This window comes from Mustela lutreola, chromosome 18 (genome assembly GCF_030435805.1).
Source record: "Mustela lutreola isolate mMusLut2 chromosome 18, mMusLut2.pri, whole genome shotgun sequence".
NCBI classification, from domain to species: domain Eukaryota; kingdom Metazoa; phylum Chordata; class Mammalia; order Carnivora; family Mustelidae; genus Mustela; species Mustela lutreola.
The window spans coordinates 26,312,252-26,340,010 of NC_081307.1; the positions used below are offsets into that span (position 1 = coordinate 26,312,252).

Genomic DNA, 27,759 nt, shown 5'->3' on the forward strand with positions numbered 1-27,759 from the left:
TTTTTTTATTTTTTTTTAAGATTTTATTTATTTATTTGACAGAGATCACAAGCAGGTAGAGAGGCAGGCAGAGAGAGAGGGGGAAGCAGGCTCCTCGCAGAGCAAAGATCCCAATGCGGGGCTCGATCCCAGGACCCCGGGACCATGACCTGAACCAAAGGCAGAGGCTTTAACCCACTGAGCCCCCTAGGTGCCCCAAAAACCTGTGTTCTAGTGACACACCTAGTTACAGACCTGAGTTCCATAAAGTAAAAGTAGACATAGTGAAGTCTATCGCATTGGGCCTGGTGAGATATAGAATACAGATCTCTGTTTCCGGCCCTATTGCCCGCTAGTGGCATGGCTCTGGGTAGAAACTTGCCTTCTCATTGATCTCATTCCTTTCTTCTAATGAAAGGAAGTGCAAACAAGATAAGCAATAAGGACCTTCCCGCTCCAAAAGCCATAATTTAACCTGGATGCAATGTGTGAGATTGGATATTACCAAGAGGAATCTTTCCCAACTGTATATGATACATAAGGGTAGTTGTGATATTATGAATAATGAAGTCATGGCTACAAGCACATCGTCAAAAGGGAAGTAGGAACAGAATCTATGAGTCAACATAAGAATTATTTACTCTAGGTGATAGAATCCCAAAAGTGCTGTAATAATAATTCTTCTTGTAATTGATGCCACTTATATAATTAAAAAACTTAAGCTTCTTATGCCTAAGTACTTAATTACTCATGCTTTTCAAATTAAATGCATATGTATACAGGCATATATATGTTCCCTAGTCTATAAGAATACCTTTTAAAAATTCTGGAACTTTAAATTATATCTTTTGGATCTGCCAAGTGAAATTGAGTTGGTCGTGGATCCCTTTGTTGAGAAACTTGTCCTATGCTTATTTGGATGCCATCATCAGTTAACCCTACTTTTGGGATCAAAACCAAGGATAAGATCAATGGTGGTGATGAAAATACAAAACTCTTTGGTGGACTTGACTGCAAGGCAAGCAGGACAAGAAAGAGGTCTAGGGACTAAGAGTATTGATCTCCAACCTAGAAATAGTAAATCCAGTTTCCTTCAAGAAAGACCTTTTACATGCCAAAGGCACAGTCCAGTTACGCGGTTAGGATTCATTTGCATTTCTCCTCTTCAGCTTGATCCAGATGCCATTAGTTGGACGAAGAATCAGCTCTCCTGCTAGACCAAGTTCTTCTCTTTTCTGGTTGGATTCTACCCAAAAATGCCTCAGGATGCAGGAAAGAATGCTCTTTTCTTCCATTATGGCAAATTTCTGACCTTCAAATTAATGTAAATAGCATTACTTTAATTACACATATATCTCAAATCTGAGAAATCACAGATCCTATTAGAGAAAGCAAGCAATTTCATATTTTCACAGTAGGGACAATCAGAATCACTGGGGATGTTTGTTAAAAAGGAAGATTCTTCAGTTCCCTTCTCTGCTCCTACCCAGTGCATCCGAATAGGTCGGATGAGGTAGGTATCTGTATTTGAGCAATATCCCAGAAAAATTCTGGGGTCACTGAAGCATGAGAATCGCTACTTTAGATGGCTTTCTTATTGGGCCTTTAATTTAATTTACTATAGAGTCACCATATGTTTCAGATTCATCATTTAAATCTGACCTTATTTTACTAACACCTGCATTTACATGGATGATAAAATGCTGGAGATCCTAAAGTGAAAGTGTTTATAATACATGGTGATATGCATTCATTTTGGTTAAGTAATTCAGCTGGCCATATGGTGAGCAGTCTTTGTTTTCATTTTGCATGATGCAATTCTTAAAGCAACAAACACAGATATTAGGTTAAATACAGCTAATCATTATAAATAAATTTTCCACCATATAAAATATATTCTTCTTTGGTCTAAAATTGACATTTTAAAACTCTACTATGTAACTGATTGTGTTTATGTTATGGGCTAAACTGTGTCCCTCCCCAAATTCATGTGTTGAAGCCCTAACCCTGTACCTTGGAATGTGGCTGTTTTGCAGATAGGGCTTTTACAGAGGTTAATTAACTTAAAATGAGGTCATATGGATGGACCTTAATCCAATCTGAATGGTGTTTTTTATTAAAAGAAAAAATCAGGGTGCCTGGGTGGCTCAGCTGGTTAAGCATCTGCCTTTAGCTCAGGTCATGATCCCAGGGTCCTGGGATCAGGCTCCCCTCTCACTGGGGAGTCTGCTTCTCCCTCTACCCGTCCCCCCTACTCATGATCTCTCTCTCTCGCTCTATCTCAAATAAATAAAATCTTAAAAATAAAATAAAAATAAAAAGAAGAAATCAGGACACAACACACACAGGAAAGACCCTGGGGAGATACAGGGAGAAGACAACCATCTACAAGCCAAGCTTTAGAAAGTGCCCAGAAAAAAAACACCGTGCTGACACCTCGATTTCAGACTTCCAGCTTCCACAATATGAGAAAATGAAGATCTGTTGTTTAAGCCACCCAGTTGATAATATTTTGTTATAGCAGCCCTAGCTGCTATAATCTACTTTATGATAGTCTTTTTTGGAACAATAACATATAGCGAGGGGGAGGAGAAAAGAAACCAGTTTTTTAAAAGACTGTTGCCTATGAGACACTACATCGCAAAGAAATTTCTGTGAGAAATGCACTACCATGTGGGCTGGAAAGGTGAAATCAATTCTGATGGATACAAACCTATACAGTTTCTGGGTCCCGCAGAGAAGGGCACGTATGCGTACGGATGGCGTCCTTGCAAATTCTCAGGAAAGAACCTCTCGGGCTGGAACTCCTCAGGATTTGGGAAGTATCTTGGATCTCTATGCAGTACGTAGGGAATGATGATGACTTGAGAGCCTTTCACAATTTTGTAACCCCCTGTCAAGAGGTAGGCAATATGCCATAAGAATGGAGTAAGATGTACATTAAAAAAATCCATTCTACCTACTCTTCCAATTACAGAGTGCTTACCAACTTCACAATCTTCATTAATATTACGAGCAAATAAAGGGACAGAAGGAAAAAGGCGAAGGCTTTCTTTAATGACACATTCCAGGTATTTGAGTTTCTTCAGGTCCTCTAAGGTGGCAGGACGATCAGACTTCCCTGGTTAAAGGAAATACATGAGATGACAATGAGAGAACTCTGTGGCCTTGGGGAATGGGACATCCAAGAGGAATTAATCAAAGCACCAAATGTTAAATACTTACAGCCAAAGTAGGATTTCTATTATACATAATCAAAACAAAATGAGACCTGTTAAGTGAAAGAAAGCAAGACACGAAAGGTCATGTATTGTATGATTCCATTCATAGGAAGGGCTCAGAACAAGTAAATCCGTAGAGACTGAAAGTAAATTGGTGGTTGCCAGTGGCTGGAGGTAGAGGGAAGGGAGTATGGCTGATTAACAGTACAGGGTTACGTTTTGGGGTACTGAAAATGTCCTGGAATTAGATAGAGTAATGGCTGCACAACATTGTGAATACACTAAATCATACACTTTAAAATGGTTAGTTTTGAGTTCTCAGAGAATCCAGATATACATCTTCTCTTGGGTCAGCTTCTTGGACTCTCTCCCCAGCAAGGCCCCTAAAGGCCTTTCGTGCCTGGGTCAAACAAAGACAGGGAGATTGCCTCCTGCCTCCAGGCCAGAGGAGACATCAACCTCTCTGGACTTGCCACAGGAAGAAGAAGAGCAAGGAGCAAATGAACATACTGATGAGGTACAAAATGAAATAGACGGACTTAAGGAAAAAGCCAGTGAAGAATTTTGAAGTGATAACAGACATATAACAATGCCTCAATCATGTTTCCAAAGGAGGATGGAATTGATCACCCAAATCCCAAATTCTGGGGTAACAGCATCTGTCAACCACTCACAAATCTGCTATTACTTAGAGAGGAAGACGAAGAGGCATTATCTGACCAGAGTCAAAGTGACCGAATTTGAAGATATTAAATCATTATAGAATAGGTGTTCATTTTGATAAAAACCCTTCCTTAAAGTTCTCTCCAGAGAATTTCATCTGGATGAGAGGGTGATCCATCTTTAAAGCCTACTGAAGTCAAATGGAAATCGGAAAGGATTTGAAGAGATGCTCCAGTCAAATGCAAAATAAAGCCAGTGGGAAGGGGGAGCATGAGAAACCAGAGAGCTTCTTTTTCTGGTTTACTGACCACCCTGATGCAGGCACAGATGAGTTAGGAGAGGACATCCAAGATGGTATTTGGCCAAATCCATGACAGTACTTCTTAGTTCCTGACATGGATGATGAAGAAGGGGATGTAGGAGAGGAATCTACTAAGGAAGACGGGAATGGGAATGAAGGAGAAGATGAGGAAAGTGGGGGAGGGAGGAGATGGAGGAAATGAAAAATGGAAGACTGATGGAGTCCAATCTTCTTGTTTTAATTTTCTCCAGCTCCCTTGCGCTCAGTCATGCTATTCTTGAAATCTCTCTTCTCTCCTTTACACCATGGGTCTCAAGTTATTTTGGGGGGCAATTTGAGCACAATACACTGGGAAGAGAAACTCTACCCTTTTCTATTCCAAATTTATTCTTAACCCTTTCTGTCTCAACCAAAACTTCGTATAAACAACACTACTGTGCTCTCTGGGGGACAAAAAACCAAACCAAACCAAACCAAACCAAACCAAAACAACCAAAACACACCATAGCTCTGTTAAAGATGGAGAGTACTTGGTTCCCATGTGTTGGTGTATAGAATTCTAGGTTTTCTCCTTTTCCTCAATATTGGGCTCAGATATTACATGTCTTTATGTGAATATGGACAGTTAGCATTTACCAACATGTATATGTCTACTTTCTTGTATTTTTATTTACTTCTTTTTAAATGGGTTTCTAGAAGATCAGAGAAGGGTGGGTTAGAGATCTCTTGGTTAGAGACGAAGTGGGTATCTTTATAGCATAGTTTCTCCTTTGGCATGTTTAATTGTGATGTTTAATGGGCATCCTTGAAGTTTAGGATGACACTTTAGAAATAAAATCCTCTCCTCATGACTTGAGCCCGACCACTGGATAGGAGATTCAGCGAGCCTATAAGAACTTATCTGGAATTGACATTCTCTAGTGTAATTTTGTTCCTGTTTATTTTTAAATTTTCTTTTTGTTTCACTGGGTGGGGGGGAATGGTCAGTTTTTTAAATTAATTAATTAATTATTATTTTAAAACGATTTATTTATTTATTTCTTTGACAGACAGACAGAGATCACAAGTAGGCAGAGAGGCCGGCGGGGGGTGGGGGGAAGGGTGTTCCCTGCTGAGCAGAGAGCCCAATGCGGGGCCTGATCCCAGGCTCTGGGATCATGATCTGAGTCAAAGGCAGAAGCTTTAACCCACTGAGCCACCCAGGTGCCCCGAATGGTCAGTTTTAAACACTAACAGTGTATAAGTTGCTTTGTTGCAAAACAACTAAACAGACACAAATAAATGTTAATTTTATGTGTAACAAGAGGAATTATAACTTGCAACTTAATGCCCAAAGATTAGTTGCTTGTGAAATTTTAGAGCTAATACTGGGGATAGAAGAGAAAGTGAGGCACCATCACAGAAAACAGGAGAAGCACCAGAATAAAGCATCTAGAATAACGGCATTTTAATTATGTGATATCAAAAAGTTTTTGTGGGACCAGCAACAAGTGAGACATTGTAGAGGATACAAAATGTGAACGTATCCACAAATAAGGTGTGAGTTTTTCAAAGACCAGATTAACTCACTGTAAGCAATATGAGAGAAATTAAAATCAATACAGAAAAAAATAAAATGACTACGGAAGCAGAGTGAACAAGTTTAGATTGTCTCTGTTCTACAAAATAAAAGTCTTCCCTCTTGGGATGAAATTCCAGTTCTCACATCATATGAACACAAAACAACTTGTCCAAACTCATCTCTCAATATGTTCTACTCTAGGTTCTAAATCCAAGCTGCCCCTCACTATTCACTACTGTCTTCCAGATGTTTCCATTTCCATGCCATTGTCCATCTGTTCTCCTCATTCTAGAATGCCTGACCTCTCCTCCTCTTACCTTTATTTTCCCCTTCCTACTTCTTGTCTCCATGCAACTGTATCAGATACCACTTTTTTGGTTGGCTGCACCAATCTTTTATTTCCTCCTCCCAGCTTTGGGAGCCATATGATGTGTGATTAAACAAAGGATAAAATTGATGGTACAATGCATGGCCTCTTTGTGGTCGACCAGCACACTTCATTGTCCCTCTTTCCTCTAGTCTTGAAGACAAACATGAGACTTAGAACAACAATCAAGAAGACAAAAGCCACAATGGTGAAGAACAGAGAGCATAAAAGAGCAAGACTGGGCCTCCGACAACATCTCTGTTGGCTTCCGCCTAGGACTCCTTACTTACACTCTTACACCTTGCATACCCAACTACACAAGCAGATTGCTGGTTGTGTAATTGAAATGTATGTCCACCAGCTTAACCCACCTTTCCTCTCATTTGTGGCCAGACGCAATCCAATATGGAACAGCTTTTGTGGACGCCCTCTAATATCACCTGTTCCTTGCTGCTCCCAAAGAGCACCTTCTTCCTATTACTCAAGTGCAAAGCCAGGTTTCCATGCACAACAGCTGGTCCATCTACTAAGCAGTGAGGTCCTCAGAGACAACAGCATTTGTCTGTGCATCCCCAGCACCCAGCTCAAGGCAGTCACGTGCCAGGCAGTTACAAAATGCCTGTAAGTCAGCAGAAGAGGCCTTGCAAAGGAGACAGTACTGGAAGGAATCCCACAGGGGAGCTTTCCTGCTTATGATGGTGTCTTTACAACAGGCCCTACTGCACATCCTTGATGAGCGCTTTCAGTGGTATTTGTTTCAGTGGACTTGGGACTCACGGAGCAGCTAACGATGGGGTCAGACATACCAAACACTTCCTCCAGTTCACTGTCCACTTGTTTCTGGACTTCTGGGTAAGAACCCAATAGATACAAGGACCAGTTTATTGCCGCTGCAGTCGTATCATGGCCCTACAAATGTGAGAAGAAACATGGCTTACAAAGCAGAATTATATCAAGAAGATCAGGAATGATGACCCTGTTCTGAATTGTCTCTGGATCTAACAGCTGCAATGTGACTCCAGAACATATAAATTCATTCCACACAGCATCTCACCTTGGTGAGAAGCAAACAGATAAAATAATCCTTTCAAGGTGGAGGTTCATGCTTAGAGAGACATTTCTTTGCTACATGGAGTTGTCCACCCGGTGAGAAGTGGTTCACTGTGCTGATAAGGGGCATTCCCAGGAATGGGGCACACCAGACAGTTTTGAAGGGGTAAAAGTCCAGGGGTGCCTGGGGGGCAGTTAAGCATCTGCCTTCAGCTCTGGTTCATGATCCTGAGGTCCTGGGATCAAGTCCCACATCAGGCTCCCAGGCAAGTAGGGAGTCAGCTTCTCCCTCTGTTCCCCCCTCCCCCGACTTGTGCTCTCTTTCTCTCTCTCTGAAATAAATAAATACAATCTTTAAAAAAAAAAATAAAGGGGGGGAAATGTGTGATTTTTATGAGCCAGCTTTGCCAGATCTGTACTTCTCTACTTTCCCCCACTTGCAAGGTAGGTTTTACCTGTCCCTTGGACATGAGGCGGTATCTATGCAGTTCTGAATATTCTCATTGCAAGAAATTGATCAATAGCTTCATTTAACATGTGCTGAGTTCCAGACAAAACACTAAGTACTTTTCAGAAACCAACAGAATTGTTCTTCACGAAAACATCATGAAATACTTTTCATGATCAAATACTGGAGGCTGAAAGTCCTATTTCCTTTTGTCTGAGAAACCCAGAGAAAGCAGGATGAAATGAAACAAAGCATAGATTTTACCAGAGCACGCTGCTGGGGTGGGGCAGGGGCAAAAACCTTCCTATCCAGTGCCTGGCAGCCAGGCAATGGAAGGCCGGGCACTGAGAGCCTGCAGCTCCCTTAGGGAGGAGGTCTCACTCCTAGAGTTTGGGGCATGCCTCCTATTCCATGCAAAGAAGAAAAAAACTTAGGATTTCAAAGAATGTTAAAACTGGAAGAAAGAGAGCATTCGTTGGTCTGGTTGTTTTCATGGTGTGCGAGGTCACTGGTGGGAGATGGGTGTGTGTGTGCCATATACAGGTACATATGTGTAGGAATAGGCGCGTGGATGGCAGTGAGTGTGTGTGTGTGTGTGCACGTATGTGTAAGTGGAGAAGGTCTCTCCCCTTCGACATCAAATAACAGCCAATATCTGCTACATATTTCCCACATGCCAGGCACAGTTCTTGGGACACTTTAAAAAGTTACTGGTCTAAACTACAAGCCCCGTGCTCTGACAACGAGGATGCTGACACCCAGAAAGGCTGGATGAGGGGCCCGAGGTCACACCTCTAGGATGTGTTATGGCTGGGACTTGGCCCCAGAGCCCACATGCTGAAACCCTCTCCACTTTTTGGCTAAGTAGATGTCAATTTTCTGCATAACATTTCTTTTCAATAAAGTGCTCTACTTAAAGAAGAACTTTGAAATCACTGCTCTACGCCATCTCTCTATTTTACGCAGGAAAGCTGGGACAGAGATCGGGGATGACTGAAACCATCTCATAGGGCCAGTATGAACCAGAAAGAGAAGCCAAGTTGACAGAAGCTTGACGCCACCTGCTTCCTGCTCCAGGGCGCTGACTGTCCTCCCTCAGGAAAAACAGACAGACCGACAGACAGGTGCTAGCATCACATCCCGACGGCTGCTGGCAGAGCAGCAAACACACCGCTGAACGTACACTGAGCCATCAAAAACTTCTGATGCTTTCTGCTTTCCTCTACTTCCAAAATATCACCACATGGTGCTTAAAAAACATTTCTTTATTTGGCAAGCCACGTATTGAGACTCACTCCTTGTAATAGTTAATATAGTTAGAATTATCTCTGTAAAAAGTGCATCTTTTATTATTACTATTATTATTTGAAGATCACAAATCTTTTTAGAATCACAAACTGGTTAAATTCTCGGGAGGACTCTTGCTCTCTCCTTCAGCTGGGGCAGCTCACGGCAGTAGCTAAGTACTCATTGGTAGAGGCAGGAAGAAGACAGACTTCTTTAAAAGAAGCTAGTGAAGAAACAGACTCATGGGTTTTAGAGATGAAAAGGAAGCGTGAAGCGATGTAGAGAATGGACAGTAATTTCTGGCTGCTCTTCTGCTTGGGAAAGTCTGATAGACCTTAGATTATTTTGAGGAAAAAAAAAATGTATCTACTCTGTATCTATTCTGTAACCACCATGAATCAAAGATTTTTCTGAACAAGGAAGTTGATCTGATACTTAATTATAAAATTAATTATACTGATACTTAAATATAAAATTAAATTTTATAATCTTTAATGCTAATCTAATGATTCTTCCTTAATTATATGAAGCTACTTTAAAATTTCATTAGGGGCGCCTGAGTGGCATAGTCCATTAAGCATCTGACTCTTGGCTTGGGCTCGGGTCATGATCTCACGGTCGTGGGATCGAGACCCACAGGAGGTTCCATGCTCAGTGTGGAGTCTACTAGGATTCTCTCTCTCCCCCAGCCCATCCACCCTCTCTAAAATAAATCTAAAAAAAAAAAAAAAATCTTTAAAATAAATACAAAAATTTCATTAAACTTCTAAAAATAATGTTAAAGATTCTCCAAAAACCCTGAAATTTATTTAAAGGTATCGGAAAATAGCATGATGATATAAAATACCTCAAACATGAAAGTGTCAACTTCTTCTCGAACTTCTTCATGACTTAGCTCATTCCCTTCATCATCAGTCGCATTTAAAAGCAAGTCAAGGAAAGCCCTGCGTTTATTTTTGGAAGATGAAGAGTCCTTGTCAGCACTTCTGTGTCCTTTGTCTCTCTTCATTTCACTGGTCCGTTTAGCGATGACCTACGATTTAAGCAATCACATGCTTTTGTTTGGAATTTATTAGAACCTAACCATACGCCTTCCTATGGAAATATACTAGCTTCTTTAACTTATTTTTTTCTAAACCTTTCCTATCCCTGCTATCACAGTAATAACTTAGGCTCTTATAAAAATACAGCCAAGCTTCCTGATCAATTTTAGGGCATTATTTGATAAGACTTCGAAAGATGAATTTAATGTCAGGTAACTTCGGAATTTTCGAGGGCTCTTTTTATAGTCTTTCCAATGGGGTACAGCCTAATCGTCTCTAGAGGTCTGAATGAGCCAAGGAGATAAAAGTATAGGTGTGGAGAGAACGCAGTCCTTGTATGGTAGATTCAGGACCCATCACTGTAATTACATGTTGTACTGGAAAAAAGAAATAGCAAGTTGATGATCAGTTCACCTGTTTGCTTGCTGTTCCTTCTGGTGAGACTACTTCCTCCGCATGGCTGGCTCCCTCCTTTCTTTCAAGTCTCTGCACATCATCACACTGTCAGAAAGACCTTTCCTGATCCCTGCGACACTAGTCCCTAGCACTATCTTCCCAAGCCTGCTTTATTTTTTCCCATTTCCCTGGCCATCTGGCATGATGTTACACTTTGTATTTGGTGTCTTTCTTTTCTAATTCAAATGTACGACCCACATGAAAGCAAATTTGTCTTTGTTTACAGATCTATTTCCAAACTCTAGAACATGGCCTGGCATTTTGAGAACGTTTGTTATTTGCTGAATGAATGGAAGCGTGAAAGCCACCAACTCAACGTTTTTTTCTCCTGTCAGGCAATTGACTCAACCAAGTGGTTTGAATGAATAGACCTCAAGTTCTTTGAGGGCAAGATGTCCTGAAGGAACCCTTGGTGCTTCAGATTCAGTATGCAATTTTCAATATTTATTAACTGAATAATACTGTTCATCTGGTTTGGAATTCATTAATTATTGATACTGATATTCATGCATGAAATTTGAGGAAAAACTCAATTGTATCCATGAAAGACAGATTGTTGGCCAGTCTCCTAAGCCAGGTGGTTGTTCTAGACTCGTCTTTTTTTTTTTTTTTTTTTTTTTTTTTTTTTTTTTTTTTTTTTTTTTTTTTTTTTAAAGATTTTATTTATTTATTTGACAGAGAGAAATCACAAGTAGTCGGAGAAGCAGGCAGAGAGAGAGAGAGGGAAGCAGGCTCTCTGCTGAGCAGAGAGCCCGATGCGGGACTCGATCCCAGGACCCTGAGATCATGACCTGAGCCGAAGGCAGCGGCTTAACCCACTGAGCCACCCAGGCGCCCCTCTAGACTCGTCTTTAATGCAGACTGATATCCTATATCGGAAAACAACATCACTAATTCTTTGTTAGCTTTGAATTGGAAATAAAATAGTAATATCCAGTTAATTTTTATCTTTTCTGTGTTGAAATACTACCAAAAAGGCCCTTTGCCTTTGAAAACTGTCTATTCCAGACATTTTCCCAGAAGACCCTTATAATTCTCATCTCTTTATTCTCTTAATACAGCACCCTATTAAAAACTATTCACAGTTTGGGATACCTGGGTGACTCAGTTGGTTAAGCAGCTGCCTTCGGCTCAGGTCATGATCCCAGCGTCCTGGGATCGAGTCCCACATGGGGCTCCTTGCTCAGCGGGGAGCCTGCTTCTCCCTCTGCCTCTGCCTGCCAATCTGTCTGCCTGTGCTCGCTGTCTCCCCCTCTCTCTCTGATAAATAAGTAAAATCTTAAAAAAAAAAAAAAAAACTATTCACAGTTCATATTGCATTTTGTCATTTTTTAAAAAAGATTTAAAAAAAAAGATTTTATTTAGCTATTTGACAGAGGGAGAGATCACAAGTAGGGAGAGAGGCAGGCAGAGAGAGAAGGGGATGCAGGCTCCCCGCAAAGCAGAGAGCCCAATGTAGGGCTCAGTCCCAGGACCCTGGGATTGTGACCTGAGCTGAAGGCAGAGGCTTTAACCCACTGAGCCACCCAGGCGCCCGCATTTTGTCATTTTTAATAAATAACCTCTGTTACTAAACGGAACTTTTTAGGGTAGGGAACATATAGGTCCTACTCAATACTCTATTTCTAACACTAGGTAAAGCATTTGACACTTAGCAAGTGTTTAATTAATATTTACTAAATACAGAATTGAAATCTAATCATGTTGCCTATTTTTGTCTATTATTCCATTCAAGTTTTATAAGGCACAGGCTCCATGGTCCTGCACTGGTTATATTCACAAAACACAAAAATCATGGATCTTTTAAAGAAGTTCTAGAAATGGACGGTGGTGATGGCTGCACAGCATTGTGAATGTATTTACTGCCACCAAAGGGGACCTTTCAACTGGCTTCAATAGCAAATTTTTATATTATATATCTTTTACCACGACAAAAAAATGAATGGCGGACTTACATTATTGGTAAAGTTATGGAGGACCTCTAGGCTCCTTTTGTGTTCCCGCCCTTCTTTGCACGTGAGAAACAGAAAGTCAAGCCAGAGCCAGGGCGCCTTCATTCTTCGATGTATGGAATCACTCATTCTATAAACAGGATGAAAAGACATCAGCTGATGCATGAGAAACGTGTATTTCTTTAGCACCTCTTTGGTGCCTGCTCTCAACAAGAGTAGTATATGGAAATGAAGATGATCTGTCTTAGAGGCTACTGAGAGCTCCGTGCTCTACACTCAACATGAATGCATGGGCTTTTACATGTCCAGGGAAGCTTAACATTTTAATGGTTTCATTAGTGGAAGGAGGAATTCCTTACAGAACAGCCTTACTAGGTGGCCATCTGATGTCTGCTTTTGTTTCTTCAGAAACAGCTCTGGACCTCCCAAGGCTGCTGTGGCTCTTGGATCGCACACTGGGATGCAATCTGCCTCTTTTTAATATCCTCTCATTTGCTTGATCATTCCTCTCGAGTGAGAGGACACGGGTGGTTGCCCTCTTCCAGAGAGAAGTGCTCACCAAGCACCCAGCTCACACAGCTGTCCCGAGGACCTCCCTCGTCTTTCCCAGTGATAAAGAAGCAAGACCTCAACAGGTTCCCCTCCTTTGGGATGGACTTAGACATCTGTTCTTCAGAGAGGTGTTTCTTGAGAGTCATCCATTGGACATAGCCCTGTTTTCCTTTTCTTTCCTTTTTTCTTGTCTTTCCTTTTCCTTTTCTTTTCATCTCTTCTTTCTTTCTCTTTCTTTCTTTCTTTCTTTCTTCGTTTCTTTGTTTCTTTCTTTCTTTCCTTCCTTCCTTCCTTCCTTCTTTCTTTATTCCTTTCTTGAGAGAGAAACAGAGAGAGAGAAAGCTCAAGTGGAAAGCAGAGGGAGAGAAAGAATCCGAAGCAGGATCCATACTCAATGCAGGGCCCCATAAGGGGCTTGATCTCACAATGCTGAGATCACGACCTGAGCCAAAATCAAGAGTTGGACACTTCATGGACTGAGCCATCCAGATGCCCCCACCCCCCCAATTTTCCTTTCTAATGTCAACTTGATCTTTTCTTTCTAAGCGATTATTAGAATTTATGCTGGCACTCATTACAGTGTGTGTCTCCCTGCTCTTCTTCCTGTTTGTGTGCTGCGATAAAACTAGTCAGCACCTAGAGCCATGAATGGCAGGTGACAGATGCTCAGTAAATATTTATGAAAATAAAGTGAAATGAGAAGTGAGCTTAAAGATAGGAAACATCAAATCAAATCCTGGCCCTGACTCTTACTCGTTGAATACCTGCAAGCCAGTTTTAAAGCAAAACTGATTATTTCAATTAAAAAACAATATATTCTCAGAGCAGAAAATATGGGAAAGGAGAATGAACAAAGGAACAACAAAAAAACCCAAAACACTGTAAGAAAGAGAAGCACACACACAAAACAATAGTAACCACAGATAATATTTTGGTATAGTATCTTCTAGTTTTTTCTTTCTATAAATATTTTTTATACCTACTGGCAATCATACTAAAAAATTGTTTTTACCTTTATCACTTACATCATAATGTAATTTTTCAATATATTATAAAATCATTTTAAATTATAGCATAATCTGGGTGTGTCATCATTTAAAAAACCATTCCTCTCCTGGCCATATACATGCTTAAATGACTAGGTCAATTTTAGTATCAAGTTTTATTTTGAAACAATGAAAAGATTAATAATTCATTAATAATTAATAATTATGAATAATCACAGAAATTATTAGCACTAATTTTTAAAAAAAATTTAAGCCCTAATCAGTACCCATTTTAAAGATAATTAAAATAAGATAATTAAGATAAGATAATTAAAAGGACTTCAGTTACCTATAAACTGCGCGGACATACTCGGAATCGTCATTACTTTGAGCACCAATATTCTTCCCCATAGCTGTTTCTGCAAAACAGGGACAAGAAGCAACCATTCAGTTCAAGCACATTTCCTCTGTCTATTTTCCAAGGGCAAACACTTAAAAAAAAAGTCGTAAGTCCTGTTCTGTTCTCATAGATTTTAAAATTGTTCTTTCCCCTTTTGCTTCTTCTCTTTGATCTTCTCCTACGCCCTGTTCCTGCTCCGTTTTCCCTCTGCCCTCCTAGGCATGTTGGCTCTGTGACTGTCCTGCTCAGAGCCCTCACAGTGGCTGCTGCTTTTCAGGGACCTGAGCGTTAGGACCACCCTGACAAACCCAATATCCTTTCCGATCAACCTCATTCACCTTCCCACTGCAATGTTATTTTCCGTTTGGGCCATTCTGTCTCTACACCATAACTTTAGAAACAAATCAGTGAGACTTACCACAAATTATATCTAAGGCACAAAGGGTGATGTAAAAAAAGCAGTTAAATGCTCCTTGGTTAACGTGCTTTTCAAGCTTATGGACCAATATATTTGCTTGTTCATTCATGACATCTAAGAAATCCTCCAGAATTGTAAAATGGAAAGTGGGTGTTAACATTTTTCTCCTAGATCGCCATTTGTTTCCAGTACTAGAAACACAATACATGGTCATGAACAAGAGAGGCAACATTGGAAACAAACAAAGTATAAATTTAGCCGAGTCAACAAAACTCTCCTGAAAGAGATTAATCTATACATTGTCAAATGCTTCAGTCAGAAAGACAAAGGCTGATAGATAGCTACTGACTGTGCATTGTTTAGCTATTATTCTATATTACTAATGTTTAAAGGGGCACTCATAAAAATTGAAAAATTTAAGAATTTTTCTAAATTTCCAAGTTCCAAGTTTCTAAAAATTAGAATTTTTTTTCCTCCCCTCTATTAAAAACCTGGTCCGTGATTCTACTATCTCTTCTATTTTCAAATTCTCCACAGACCCCACAAAGGTTTTGCCTTTCTCTTGGCAGGCCTTCTCTCAGAGGATGGAGCCCTATGTCTGGACACAAGTTCCAGGATGGAGATTTTGTGCTCCACATTCTTCACTGGGGCTGACTGCTTTTTTCACTGGATTTTCAAGATCTGCCTGCCCCGAACTCTCCTTTCCTTTCTTTTTTGTACACCAGCACCTGACTCTTCTTGAAACGCTGGTCATCATCATTATTGAGTCCTATGGCTGGAGATGACCATACCTGGACTCTTGTCTGTCAGAGCCCACTGTTCTCCACAACTTTCCTTCCAGATTCTCTCATACTTCCTGGTAGCACAGTCTTGCAGACAGGAGAACTACTTTGTGTCAATTCCTGACATAATCAATTACCTATTGGAGTAACGGTTTCTGTGAGACAGCTTTACAGATCTACAATGACATACCTTGTAAGAAGTCCTAGGCCAAGCCATGGTTCCAGAAACTTGTACATATAAGATTTATCAATTTGCTTTGAACTAGTTAAAATTACCTTGGAAAGAGAAAAAAAAAATTGAGAGATATATAGAGATCAAAACAATTTCAACTCAAAGTTGAATTCTACCTGGCTAGAACATTACTTTTTTTTTCTTTTTTAAAAGACTTATTTATTTATTTGACAGACAGAAATCACAAGTAGGCAGAGAGGCAGGCAGAGATGGGGCGGGGGGGGGGGGAGGCAGGCTCCCCGCTGAGCAGAGAACTCGATGTGGAGTTCGATCCCAGGACCCTGAGATCGTGACCTGAGCTGAAGACAGAGTCTTTAACCCACTGAGCCACCACCCAGGTACGCCAGAACACTACTTTGAAGGTACATCCCATAGGGGCGGCTGGGTGGCTTGGGCGTTAAGCATCTGCCGTTGGCTCAGGTCATGATCCCAGAGTCCTGGGATAGAGCCCCGCATTGGATTCCCTGCTCCACGGGGAGCCTGCTTCTCCCTCTCCCTCTGCTGCTCCCTGTTGGTGTTCTCTGTCTCACTGTGTCTCTGTCAGATAAAAAATAAAGGAACATCTCATAGCTATTATTTCTCTGTGATTCATTTTTATTTCTGTGCTTTAAGGGAAGTCAAGTCGAGTTTGGTTTTTTTTTTTTTTAAAGATTTTATTTATTTGTCAGAGAGAGAGAGGAGCGAGAGCGAGCACAGGCAGACAGAATGGGAGGCAGAGACAGAGGGAGAAGCAGGCTCCCCACCGAGCAAGGAGCCCGATGCAGGACTCGATCCCAGGACGCTGGGATCATGACCTGAGCCGAAGGCAGCTGCTGAACCAACTGAGCCACCCAGGTGTCCCTCAAGTTGAGTTTTGAACATGTAACTGTCATTCAGTCTTGGGACAAAATGGAGTTGAGAAAAAGGAAAGCGTCCAAGATAAAGCTCTGGTTCTTACAATGAACTCGGAACCAAGTGGAGTCATTTATTGAGGGTGGGAGGATGGGAGAGAGAAGATGAATGAATCCAAAGATGACCATGTCCACGGAGATGAAAATCAGAAGTTCATTTTGGGGCATGATGACTTGGAGACATTCGAGTTGCTACGGTCTGAAATAGGAATGATGTCCAGGATAAGGACTTGACCTAGACTAGGTACACATTTGAGTATCTCCAGCAAGTGAGTAACACTGAAACCCATGAATGTGATCGGATCACCTGGAATCCAGGTGAAGTAAAAGGGATGAGCCTTTAGGTCTGAGCACAAAATCCTCGCCAGGCTCCTAACTGCAGTCACACACTCTGGACAGATCTCTCACATACATACTGAACCTGCTCACACCAAGTCCGCAGTGGTTGAAATCCTACACCTGTCTCCTCACTACCTGTTCTGAACCAGGCTGGTATAGTGTGGTACAAGAGAAATCTAACATTTTCACTGCAGTAACTAAGAAAGACATATCCCAGCATTAATGCCTAGGAAGTTATATTTAATTTTTTTCGAGAAGCTCTGTTTATCCCATTCTTACTCCCTGACCCTAATCCTTTTCTCATCAAACCACAAGAAAATCTCCGGGTATCATAATGATGAGTAAAAGGTATACAATTGTTTTGAGCAGTTATTTCAATAGCATGGATTAATGATATCTGCCCTATCAGTATCATAGGTACATTCTTTTTTAAGAAAATGAATGTGGAAGAGTAAACTTGTAATGGATCAGAAACTCTAATCTCTTGAGAAAAATATTCCTAGCTTATTAGTCTTTTATTTTTGAACTCTTGAAACAGAGCCTGGTAGATAACTTGCCCACTCGCCTTATGGAATTTATTTACTTATTTGTAGTTCTATAAGGCTATATCCTTTTGGGGCACCTGGTTGGCTCAGTTGGGTGGGCAACTGCCTTTGGCTCAGGTCATGATCCTGGAGTCCTGGGAGTCTGCTTCTCCCGCTGACCTCTCTCCTCTCAAGCTCTCTCTTTCTTTCTCTCAAATAAATAAGTAAAATCTTAAACAAAACAAAACAAAAACTACATCCTTATGCAGACTTTCCAAAAGAAAGAAAGAAAGAAAGAAAGAAAGAAAGAAAGAAAGAAAGAAGACCAAATATCTCGGACCTGATAACAAATGCGTCCAGAGGCTTCTTTGTCCAGAGGTTGCTACCCTCCCCAGGATTAAGACAACATCTGGAAAGCATTAAATGGCACCTACATAGCCCCAAATATGTAATGAGCTGCTCAATATGCTGAATTCAATTAAATATAAGAACAATGTTGTCATATTTATTCTGATGAGATTCTCGCACCATCAGACGTGAAGGGGACTAGAGGTCATACTGACCGCACACTCACCTCCACATTTTCTGCTTTAAAAATGGTCACTACTGGCATGGTCCCAAGCCAGAGTTTCAGTAGTGGCTGGTCTTGGTATTTCTCGGTATACTCAATGATCTGCTGAAAAAATTCTGGGAGAAAATATTTAATTTTCAATGAGTTTCTTGTGTCTTTTGGGTTCAGGTTTTTGTTATTGTTGTTAATATGTTTACTTTGGGCGAGTCACTTAATATTTCCCACATCTCTCATATCTTCAAGGTAAACACACAGTTTCTATTAAGTGATATAATGATTGCATGGCGAAGGTAATTTAATTATAAGATAACAACCAAGAAACGTGCACCTCCAAAGGACCCAATCCCTACTCTGAAGGAGCTTCTAAGCATGGGAGATGGTGACTTCTGCAGCACCAGAGAAAATGAAATGGTTGCTAAAATCCAAGTTTTAGTCTGGGGAGTTACTGATTCTCCTGGGGAGGACTGAAAAAATTTCATGACGAAGGTGGCATTTGAGCATTAAAAACGAGTTGTATTGGGACGCCTGAGTGGCTCAGTTGGTTAAGCAGCTGCCTTCGGCTCAGGTCATGATCCCAGCGTCCTGGGATCGAGTCCCACATCGGGCTCCTTGCTCCACAGGGAGCCTGCTTCTCCCTCTGACTCTGCCTTCCACTCTGTCTGCCTGTGCTTGCTCTCGCTCGCTCTCTCTCTGACAAATAAATAAATAAAATAAATAAAATCTTAAAAAAAACAAACAAACAACAACAAAAAAAACATATATTGAAAAAAAACAAAAAACAAAAAACGAGTTGTATTTTTATAGGCAGAAAAGAGGAAGTAGGGGGAGAGGCAGAATGTAAGCCAAGCAGCAGAAACAGCAGAGCAGAAGTGCAGAGGTCTGGAAATTGCCCGAAGGTGCAGCCAAAGCCTAATATAGGCCATTGGAAGAGGAGACTGGAGCATTGGAGGCTTTGATTTTCTTGTATATGCTCTGAGGAGTAACTGGAAGTTTCTGATGAGGACTACTATGCCTGGAGTCATATTTTAGGACAGTAACACTAATGTGGTAAGACCTGTGAATCACCTGGGGCCACAGAAAGCTTCTGGGGGTGGGGAAAATCCTGGGATTCAATGCTGCCGGGTTAGGGGCATTGGCTGTGCAGGACAGTGGGTCCTTGCATTAGGTGTGGGGAAATGGTGATCGTCAATCCCAACTAGCATCGAAGGAGTGTGGGAAACTTGGGAGTCAACACTTTTCCATGTTGCAATCCATGAGGCCCTTCTCTGGGGGAATCCAGTATGGCATTACAAGAGATGAAGCCATGACAAAATTCTCTGTTGAGTGTTTTCTGAGTGAGAAAAAAACGACAGTAGCCAGGGACTAAAGAATTAAGATACAGGGTCCAGACCTCAGAGAAAAGACATGACAAAGGTTAGACCTGCTTTCGGAACACAAGTCAAACAAGATGAGGTTAAGGGAGGATTTGAATCCTAGTTGGGGAACTGATCACATGTCAGGAAACGGGGCAGAAACCTCTTTACATGGCTGGGAAAATCTAGGTAGGGAGGAGTGGGGGCGGGGCAGGCTAATTGGTAGGCATATGGGGATTCTGGGCTTCTTCTGGGCAAAGGGAATGTCTGATTGACAATACCAAGGCTAATTCCAACCCCACTGTGAGGCTACGAATATGGTCCTTAAGATTTTGACAGAGCTGTTTTGACATGGGAATTTGTGCACCAAGGACAAGTGGACAAATGAACCATTCAACTTTCCGGCTCTTTTCAATGCCAATAAATGTGTGCATGCTCAGCCCATCTTTGCTCCTTATTCACCTGTAAGCTTCACCCATTCCCAGGCTTCAGGGCAAGCTTTGCAAAATGCAGTGGGAGAGGAGCTTATTAAGGCTCACAGATGCCCATTGCACATGATGCTAAATAAACACTAATGATTTTTTTAAGTGTTTGCAGATTTCTGTACATAAAACTTAGAAATAGTTATCCCCAAATAGCTAATATCCATTAAGCTGTGTTCATTTACTACAGCAAGTTATTACATGTCAGACCTAGTGTTAGGGTTTTTGATGCATTGTTTTTTCTGCCTTACCATAGTTAGACGAAAGGCACTATTATTACTGTCCCAATGGGGGAAATTATGCACTGCTAAGTAACTTGCCCAATATCACAGAGCTGGTATATTATAGAATCTGGCTTTGTACTTAAGGCAGTAAAACCATACAAGATGCCATCTTAACCATTGCACCATATTGCTTGAAAATGTCTCCTGGTCCAAACAGTTGTCAAAATTTCTATGAAAAGAGCTGGGTCAAATCAACAGTGTCAAAAGACCATGCTTTATGATAATAACTGCCTGCCTTGGCCTGATCTGACAGAGGAGACAGGGAAGTGTGAGCCTGTGGTTTGAAGGTATCGGGTACAATATCAGAGAACAGTTTGGAGAGGCAGGTGTTGACATAATGAACTACAGAGCAAGAGTTTGGTTTGCAAGGCCAATGAAAAGCCAACTGCAGAGCTCCAGGAGAGATTACTGAGGCCAGCCCTGAGACCAGAACTGTGGCCACGTAGTCAAAGCACAGCCTCCTGCCCAACCGACAAGGTCACTGAGAACAGAGAATATATCTTAGAATGATCTGACATCAATCACTTTGTTTAGCTCCATGTTGGGGACAAGGAGGGACTCCAAGTTTGATGGACACTTAAGGAACTTACTCTGACCAACTGCTAGACAGTGATCTAGAAACAGCATGCATTAAATTTAGTCCTTAAGATAATTCTGTCATAAAGTTACTTTTATAAGAAAAGAATAAAAAGAATAAAACAAAAAACCCCAAAACCTTCTAACTTAGCTTTAATATTTGCTTTATGTATTTTGGTGCTTGTCGGTTAAACACACACACACACACACACACACACACATTTACAAATGCTCTATCTTCTTGTTGGGTTGACCCCTCTGTCATTATGGAATACCCTCTTGGTCTTTCATTACAGTCTTTGTTTTAAAGTCTATTTTGTCTGGCATAAGTACAGCATTCCAGCTTTCTCTTGGGTTTCCATTTGCATGAAACTTCTTTTCCTATCCCTCCACGTTCAGTCTGTGTGTGTCCTTATGTCTAAAGTGAGTCTCTTACATGCAGCATATAGGTGGGTCTTCTTTTTATATCCATTCAGCCACGTCATGTCTTTTGATTGGAGAATTCAGTCCCTTCCATTTGTGTTTAAAGTAATTACTGATATTGCCATTTTGTTCAGTGTTTTCTGGCTGTTGTAGTTCTTCTCTGCTCCTTTTTCTTCTCTTGCTCTTCTCCTTTTAGAGAGTTTGAAACAACTTCTCAAATTTAAACAACTTGGTAGCAGAGTTGGAAACTGAGCAGAGCTTTGTCTGATGCCAAAATCCAGTATTTGCTGGATTAAAAAGTCCCTTTGTAAAAGCCAGTATATTGTCATTCTCTTCACTCAGAAAGTAACACCAAGGAGAATTACCTTAAATATTCTAATCAACTAACTCACCATGTATTTTGAAACACGTCTCACTCACTGGAGATTTCCATTCTTAGAAAAATTTCCCAAAAGAATATGATGACTTTTTTTTTTTTTGGCCTCAAACTACTTTTTATTTGCAACTACATGATTTCACGTAATTCTTCTAAACAATGACATAAAATAGATTTCCTGTGTATAAATAACTTACATACTCTCCATAAAGTAAATGCTCAAAAGTGCTAGAACAGATCGTCTGCTGCTACAGTGTTCTCGTATCCAACAGAGTTGATGCACAATATATAAATACTCAAGTCCAATATTAAAAACTCAGGTACTTGACTAACTTTAATAAAGTTTCTCAAACTATATCAATATATCTAAAGTGCATATATATTTTTTAAGAAAGATTATTATCAATAACTTTTCTATAAAAATAAGTTTGACGGTTTGGCCCATCTAACTTTACTACTATGAGTATGAATTTTTAACTTTTAATGTGGTCAGCCTTATTCTACCTTCTCTCAACACTGACACCAACAGAATCAAAAGCAGCTAATGAGGTGCTAACATGTGAGGATTAATCCAGTGATTCCGGTCACAATGCATTCCAGGAGGAGGTACCCATGTTACTGGAATTGGGCGATAAGGTTTATTCTTTCTTCCCTGATTTGGATAACCAAATGGAATAGGAGGAGAATAGTGATTCTGCGGACCATTCCCTCGGTACATTCCTGGCTTTTTTCTGGGCAAAGGGTGCCACAATGGAAGAGGTGGGAACATCAATTCTGAAATCTGGTACACAGGGCTTGGGGTCGCAGTCATGGAACTGGGTTTCACTTCTACTTCCTTACTTGTTTCTTCATCTGAAGAAGAGGATCCTGAATGATAATCAGAGGTAACCTTATCAAGGGCCCTGGTAACTTTCTTGGAGATTTCATCCTTATTCTCATCCTCATTTTCAAAGCTGGCAACAATGAATGCATTGTTTTTCTCTCCATACCGACAGCACACCTCACAGGGATCCACCCACAGAGTGAGTTCCTTTGGTAAGCCTAGATCACTGTACAAGATGCAGCTGTTCTCACAGGCTTTCAGGACATCAGGATCAACTCTCTGAAACTGATTGACACGAATGCATCTGTAGGCCTGTCCTTTTGATGGTTTTTCTGGATACCAGTGATTTTTATATTTTTCTCGAGGTATAAGAGTCCATTTCTCAGCAAACCTCTCAACTGCCTCTTTTTTCAACTTGTCAAGTTTTCGAACTAGCCTTGTGAAAAAGAAGACAACAGCAGCAATTTCGTTCTTCATCTTTCCCACCGCCGCCCTGGGCCCGCAGAGGTGGCGGTCCAGACGTCTCTGGCCGGAACCGAGGGCGCCGCTTCAGCGGGCCGGCGCTCAGCAACAGCGAAAGCAGTGAGCCTAGTTCTGAGCGTCTGATGACATTTTTAAACATGTTATTTCTTATTGGGGGTGAGAAGTTAGTATTTCTACACCATTATTTTTTCATGCTATAAAGCCTCGGGGTAGAAGGAGAGATTGGCTCTGCTTTTAGTATTAACCAAGACAATTTTTACAAACATGGTTTTCATATATCTAAACACTTCTTCAATCTCTTGCAACATTAGTCACATTGATGTTTAGGTGGTGAAAAGTTAACTTGGATTTCTTATGCCTGGAAACATTTTCAATATTTTGATAAACACTCCTCCATGAGGCCTTACTTATTTCTGTGAAGTTGAAATGACAGCATTTTGGCAGTGGGTGGGGGACAGAGTTGGAAAAGAATCCTTCAAGATTTGGAGTTAATGTTCAACTAGTAAAACTGTTATCTACAATTAATCTGAGGTGAAACTGAGTTGTGGTCCTAGGCTTATTTTAGATCACTTCATTTCAGGAAAAAATTTTCAGCTCAACTTACACAGCCGTTAAAATGAAGTACTAAGATCTAATTCACTGTCCCCGAGGGGAAACTGTAAATATCAAATACTTTTGAAAGCTTTCTAACTTAAAGTGTTGTGTTTTTGTTTTTATTTTTTTCATCAACAAAGCATAAATCAATCTCTTCAGAAAGCTGTCGGTAGAGTAAATATACTTAACACTACCGGATTTTATACTGAAAATGTTTTAAATGGCCAAATCTATGTTAGGACTTTTTTTTTTTTTTTTTTTTACAATTTTTTAAAAGTACATTCTGTATAAAAAAAAAAAAAAAAAAAAAAGCTATCGGTAGAAAACCCAGAAGCCCTGCCCTCACAGTTTACTGTTATTATGGAACCTCCTTAAAAGAACTAAAATAAGAAGGTCAAGAAAGAAAGAAATTCAGTTCCTGAATTTCCGGAGGGCGGTGGGTCGGTGGAGGGTAATGGTACCGTTCGGAGGTACTCGCCACAGTCCCAGGGAAGTTTCTGCCCTTAAGGTTTTAACAGCCCAGAGCCAAGACAGGCAGTGTTTTGAGATAGGAGTAGTTAGGAGTGGAAAAGCAGAGAAAGCGCTGGGGGGGGGGGGGGGGGGCAGGGTTTTAGAAATACTGCGTTCTAGCCTGTACATAAAGAAAGGGGAGCCCAGATTTCATCAGGTGTCCCAGGGCAAACTGGATAGAACTGGGAATCCCCCTCTCTAGCGGGGACAGACTCTTCCTTCCCCTAACCAGCCAGCCCCTCCAGTAGAGGTGGTCTCGGCTGCCGAGAAGGCGGGCGCGCGGGGAGCAGGCGCGGAGCCGGCAGAGGCCCCGCGGAGCTCTTGCGCCCTACGGCTTCCTGCTAGTGGGCCCCGCAGGCAAGGAGCCCGACGGCCCCCGGGTGTGGGTGCGTCCGGCCTGGACGCGGTCCCTTACCGATCCCGTTAGACTTCAGCATCAGCGAGTGTCCCACCAACGGGAAGGCGCCGGGTATCGTGGGAAGGGGCCTCATCTGCTGCCATTTCCGCGCGTAGCTCGTCAGCATCTGCAGAAGGTTCAGGATCAGGGTGGCGCCCGCCACCGAGAAGGCGCCCAGCGCGCCCCAGACCAGCAGCTTCTGCCCCCAGTGCACCAGCCACAGCGTCAGCATCGCGCCCCGAGTCCGCTCCGCAGAGGGACAGAGATTGCCTATAGCGCAGGGGCGGGGCATTGGACCCGCCCCCTGCAGTTCAAGTGCGCGGTCCTGGGAGGAGTTCCCGGACGCCGCAGGCTGCCAGCGCTCCCCGAAGGGGGAAGAGGTGGCGCCCGGCGGGTTCACTTCTTCCTCCTCCTCCCCCGCCCCCCCCCACGGAAGACAGGCCTGCGCCTGGCCTCCCTGAAACCGGGACCCGGAGACCGAGGCTTCCCGCTGCAGGGGCCGCCCTGGGCCTCGGGATGAGGCTCGCAGAAAAGCACCGCAGGGGTTGTTAATTGTGCTCCGCAAACACCTACGTAATGACCACGGGCCTCTTTATCTGGTTAAGCAGAAACCGAAAGACCGGAAAACGGCTTCGGGGATCCTTAGCGTGTTGCTGAACGTAAATAAAGGCATTTAAGTGAAGTGGGAGGAGAATGTGGATGAAATTTAAGGCAGCCGCGTGTGGTCAGGGTGAGCTGAGTTTTGGGTTGGAGGTCCCCGCTGCTGGTCACAGCACTCCATCCAGAGACAGCCATAGTTTAAAAATTGAAATAGGGGCGCCTGGGTGGCTCAGTGGGTTAAAGCCTCTGCCTTCGGCTCAGACCATGATCTCAGGGTCCTGGGATTGAGCCCCACATCGGGCTCTCTGCTCGGCAGGGGGCCTGCTTCCTCCTCTCTGCCTCCTCTCCGCCTGTGTCTCTGCCTACTTGTGATCTCTGTCTGTCAAATAAATAAATAAAATCTTTTTAAAAATTGAAATAAAGGGCATCTGGTTGGTAACCCAGCCTTTGGAGCACAGCTCTGGAGCCCAGCTTCAGCTTGGAGCACGGTCTACCTTGATTTAGGGGAGTGTTAGGGGCAATAACCTCAGGAGCACCGGTTTTCAGTTTGTATCACATGCCTGATTGAGACAAGGGAAAGCTGGTTTGCTGTGATCCAAATATATCCCCAAAGATCCTTGGGACCGCGTAAAGCCAGCACCCAAAAGCACAAGTCAGGGGGGAGGTCAAGGCCTTTGAAAGAAGCCGAAGTAAGAGAAGCTGGGAAAGGAGGGTTTGGTAAAGAGACAGTAGTAATGACAATCTCAAAAGGGAGAGAAGAGCAACCACTGAGCTTGCAGAAGGAAAAGGACAGTGAGGAGGACGCTGAATTGTGCCCCCAGAGCTGTGTTCCTTAACTACCAAGTTCCCTCTCTTCCTCATTCCTGCCTTAACCTTAGAAATAAAGCTATCATAGGGGCGCCTGGGTGGCTCGGTGAGTTAAGCCTCTGCCTTCGGCTCAGTCATGATCCCAGGGTCCTGGGATAGACAGCCTGCTTCCTCGCCTCTCTGCCCGCTTGTGATCTCTCTCTCTCTGTCAAACAAATAAATAAAATCTTAAAAAAAAAAAAAAAAAAAAGCTGTCAGTTATTTTACCAGCGAAATGGGTGTATTTGGGAGTAGCAAAGAACTGCAATTTGAGGTATACGAAAGACAGAAAAACCATAAACAAGCCCAGAGAAGAAAAAAAAAATAAAACGTTGTTTTACAGAGAGAGGGAATTGGCCGCAAGTTAGAAGCAAAAAGTCCACCGGCTAACGTGGGCGTTCCGAGTGCAGTGGCTTTTCATTGGCTGAACTGTGGCCGTCTCTCATTGGCTGTGCCGTTGCCAGGGGAGGAGAAAAACTTTCCTCCCGCCCTCCTGCGGTGGTAAAGCGGCATCACTTCCAAGTACCTCTCTCGGCTTCGGCTTCGGGTCTGCAGTTGAGGAAGAATGGTGGGGTGTGAGAGCTGGCCTCCCACGCCATTTTAGATGAGGTTTCCCTTTATTAATTTACAAAGGGCCTGGGCTGGGAGTGCGCCCCTCTCCTAGAAGCCGGGCCCTGAACTATGGCAAAGAGGTTAAACTGAAAAATGCTCTGGAGTCCTACTTTGCTTAGTTAGATTAGTTTTATCTCCAGCTATTGCATAGGTTTCACACAACCATTTACAGGGCTTCTTTGAAATAGAAAGAAACACTGCCTAAGGCTTTTCTCCACCTGATTTTTTAAAAAGTCATCTGTAAATACCAATGTGGAAAGAGGCTCTCCATATACTAAGTAGAAAACTAATAATAAAACAAGTTGCAGAACTGAATAGATAATGCCATGTCATCTCTGGGAGAAAAAGTTTTTTCTCTACAGCAAGACTAATGTTTGGAACAAAAAATACCAATCGTACGCAGTGGGAATGGAGAAGAACTTAAACTATGAGTTGTCTTTTCTCTTTCTGTCTTTTACTTCTGTATTCTTGTCTTTTACTCACTTCTATATTGTTTAATCACGTAAAGACCTTAAGAAAATGTATTTGTTTAATCTCTTTATGTGTACCTCATGATTTTTATTTTCTTTCTCTCTAAGGGGTTGAGTTTCCACGTCCTTCTAGATCCATTCCCCTGCTCCCCTTTATAGAAAAATGCCTCAAAAGACTAGCCATACCTGTTGACTTCATTTCCTCTCCTCATACTCTCTCCTGAACCCTCTGCAGTCAGGGTTTGTCCATTTTTGTCCGTTCCACAAAGATCTTGTCAACGTCTCAGGTATCTTCCCTGTGGCTAAGTCTTTAAATCATTTCTCTGCCCTTATCAACAGCATTCAACGTATTTGAGTCCTTGTCACCTCCTCCGAAAACCTTTTCCCCCCACTTGACTTTGAGCGTTCCACATTCTTTAGTGTTTGTTCTCCCTCATGAGTCATTCCGTCTCACTCGGCTTGGCTAGTTTCTCATCACATCCCATTCCTCTAGATGTTAAGAGGCCCAGGGCTCAGAACTCTTGTTTTCCCTGCATATCTACACTTAGTTTCTTGGTTACTTCATCCAGTTTGGCACTCAAATACCATCTAGATGTTGACAGTTGCCAAATACATCCCTCCAGTCTGTACTTCCTCTCTAAACCCATGTCCAGTTAACCAAATGTCTCAACATCCCCACTTACACATCTAATGGGCATCTCTCTTTAAAAAAAAAAAAAAAAGATTTTATTTATTTATTTATTTGAGAGAGAGAGAGAGAGAGAGCATGAACAGGGGATGGGGGTAGAGGGAGAAGGAGAAGCAGACTCCCCAGTGAGCAGGGAGCCTGATGCAGGACTAGCTCCCAAGACCCTGGGATCATGACCTGAGCTAAAGGCAGATGCTCAACTGACTGAGCCACCCAGGTGT

General features: G+C 42.1%; 2 protein-coding genes and 1 pseudogene across 3 annotated transcripts; 1 reads left to right on the top strand and 2 right to left on the bottom strand.

Annotated features, from left to right (window-relative positions):
• On the bottom strand, positions 1-27,178 carry LOC131820384 (cytochrome P450 4V2). 2 transcript variants are annotated; one of them, XM_059155960.1, is made up of 12 exons: positions 27,037-27,178; positions 24,341-24,449; positions 18,026-18,138; positions 15,657-15,742; positions 14,685-14,875; positions 14,216-14,285; positions 12,332-12,458; positions 9,725-9,910; positions 6,899-7,001; positions 2,966-3,100; positions 2,693-2,872; positions 1-1,291 (listed from the first exon to the last, which is right to left on the bottom strand). In XM_059155960.1, the coding sequence occupies exons 2-12, from the start codon at positions 24,447-24,449 to the stop codon at positions 1,119-1,121; spliced, it is 1,473 nt and encodes a 490-aa protein (XP_059011943.1). In that variant the 5' UTR covers positions 27,037-27,178; the 3' UTR covers positions 1-1,118. The 2 variants fall into 2 exon arrangements, with proteins under 2 accessions (XP_059011943.1, XP_059011942.1); XM_059155959.1 differs by lacking the exon at positions 27,037-27,178 and having other exon boundaries at positions 24,341-24,629.
• LOC131820658 (protein SET-like) lies at positions 3,457-4,366 on the top strand (annotated as a pseudogene).
• On the bottom strand, positions 19,346-22,849 carry LOC131820385 (protein BTG3-like). Its single transcript, XM_059155961.1, has one exon. The coding sequence runs from the start codon at positions 22,813-22,815 to the stop codon at positions 22,057-22,059; it is 759 nt and encodes a 252-aa protein (XP_059011944.1). The 5' UTR covers positions 22,816-22,849; the 3' UTR covers positions 19,346-22,056.
• Positions 27,179-27,759: the final 581 nt, after the last annotated feature.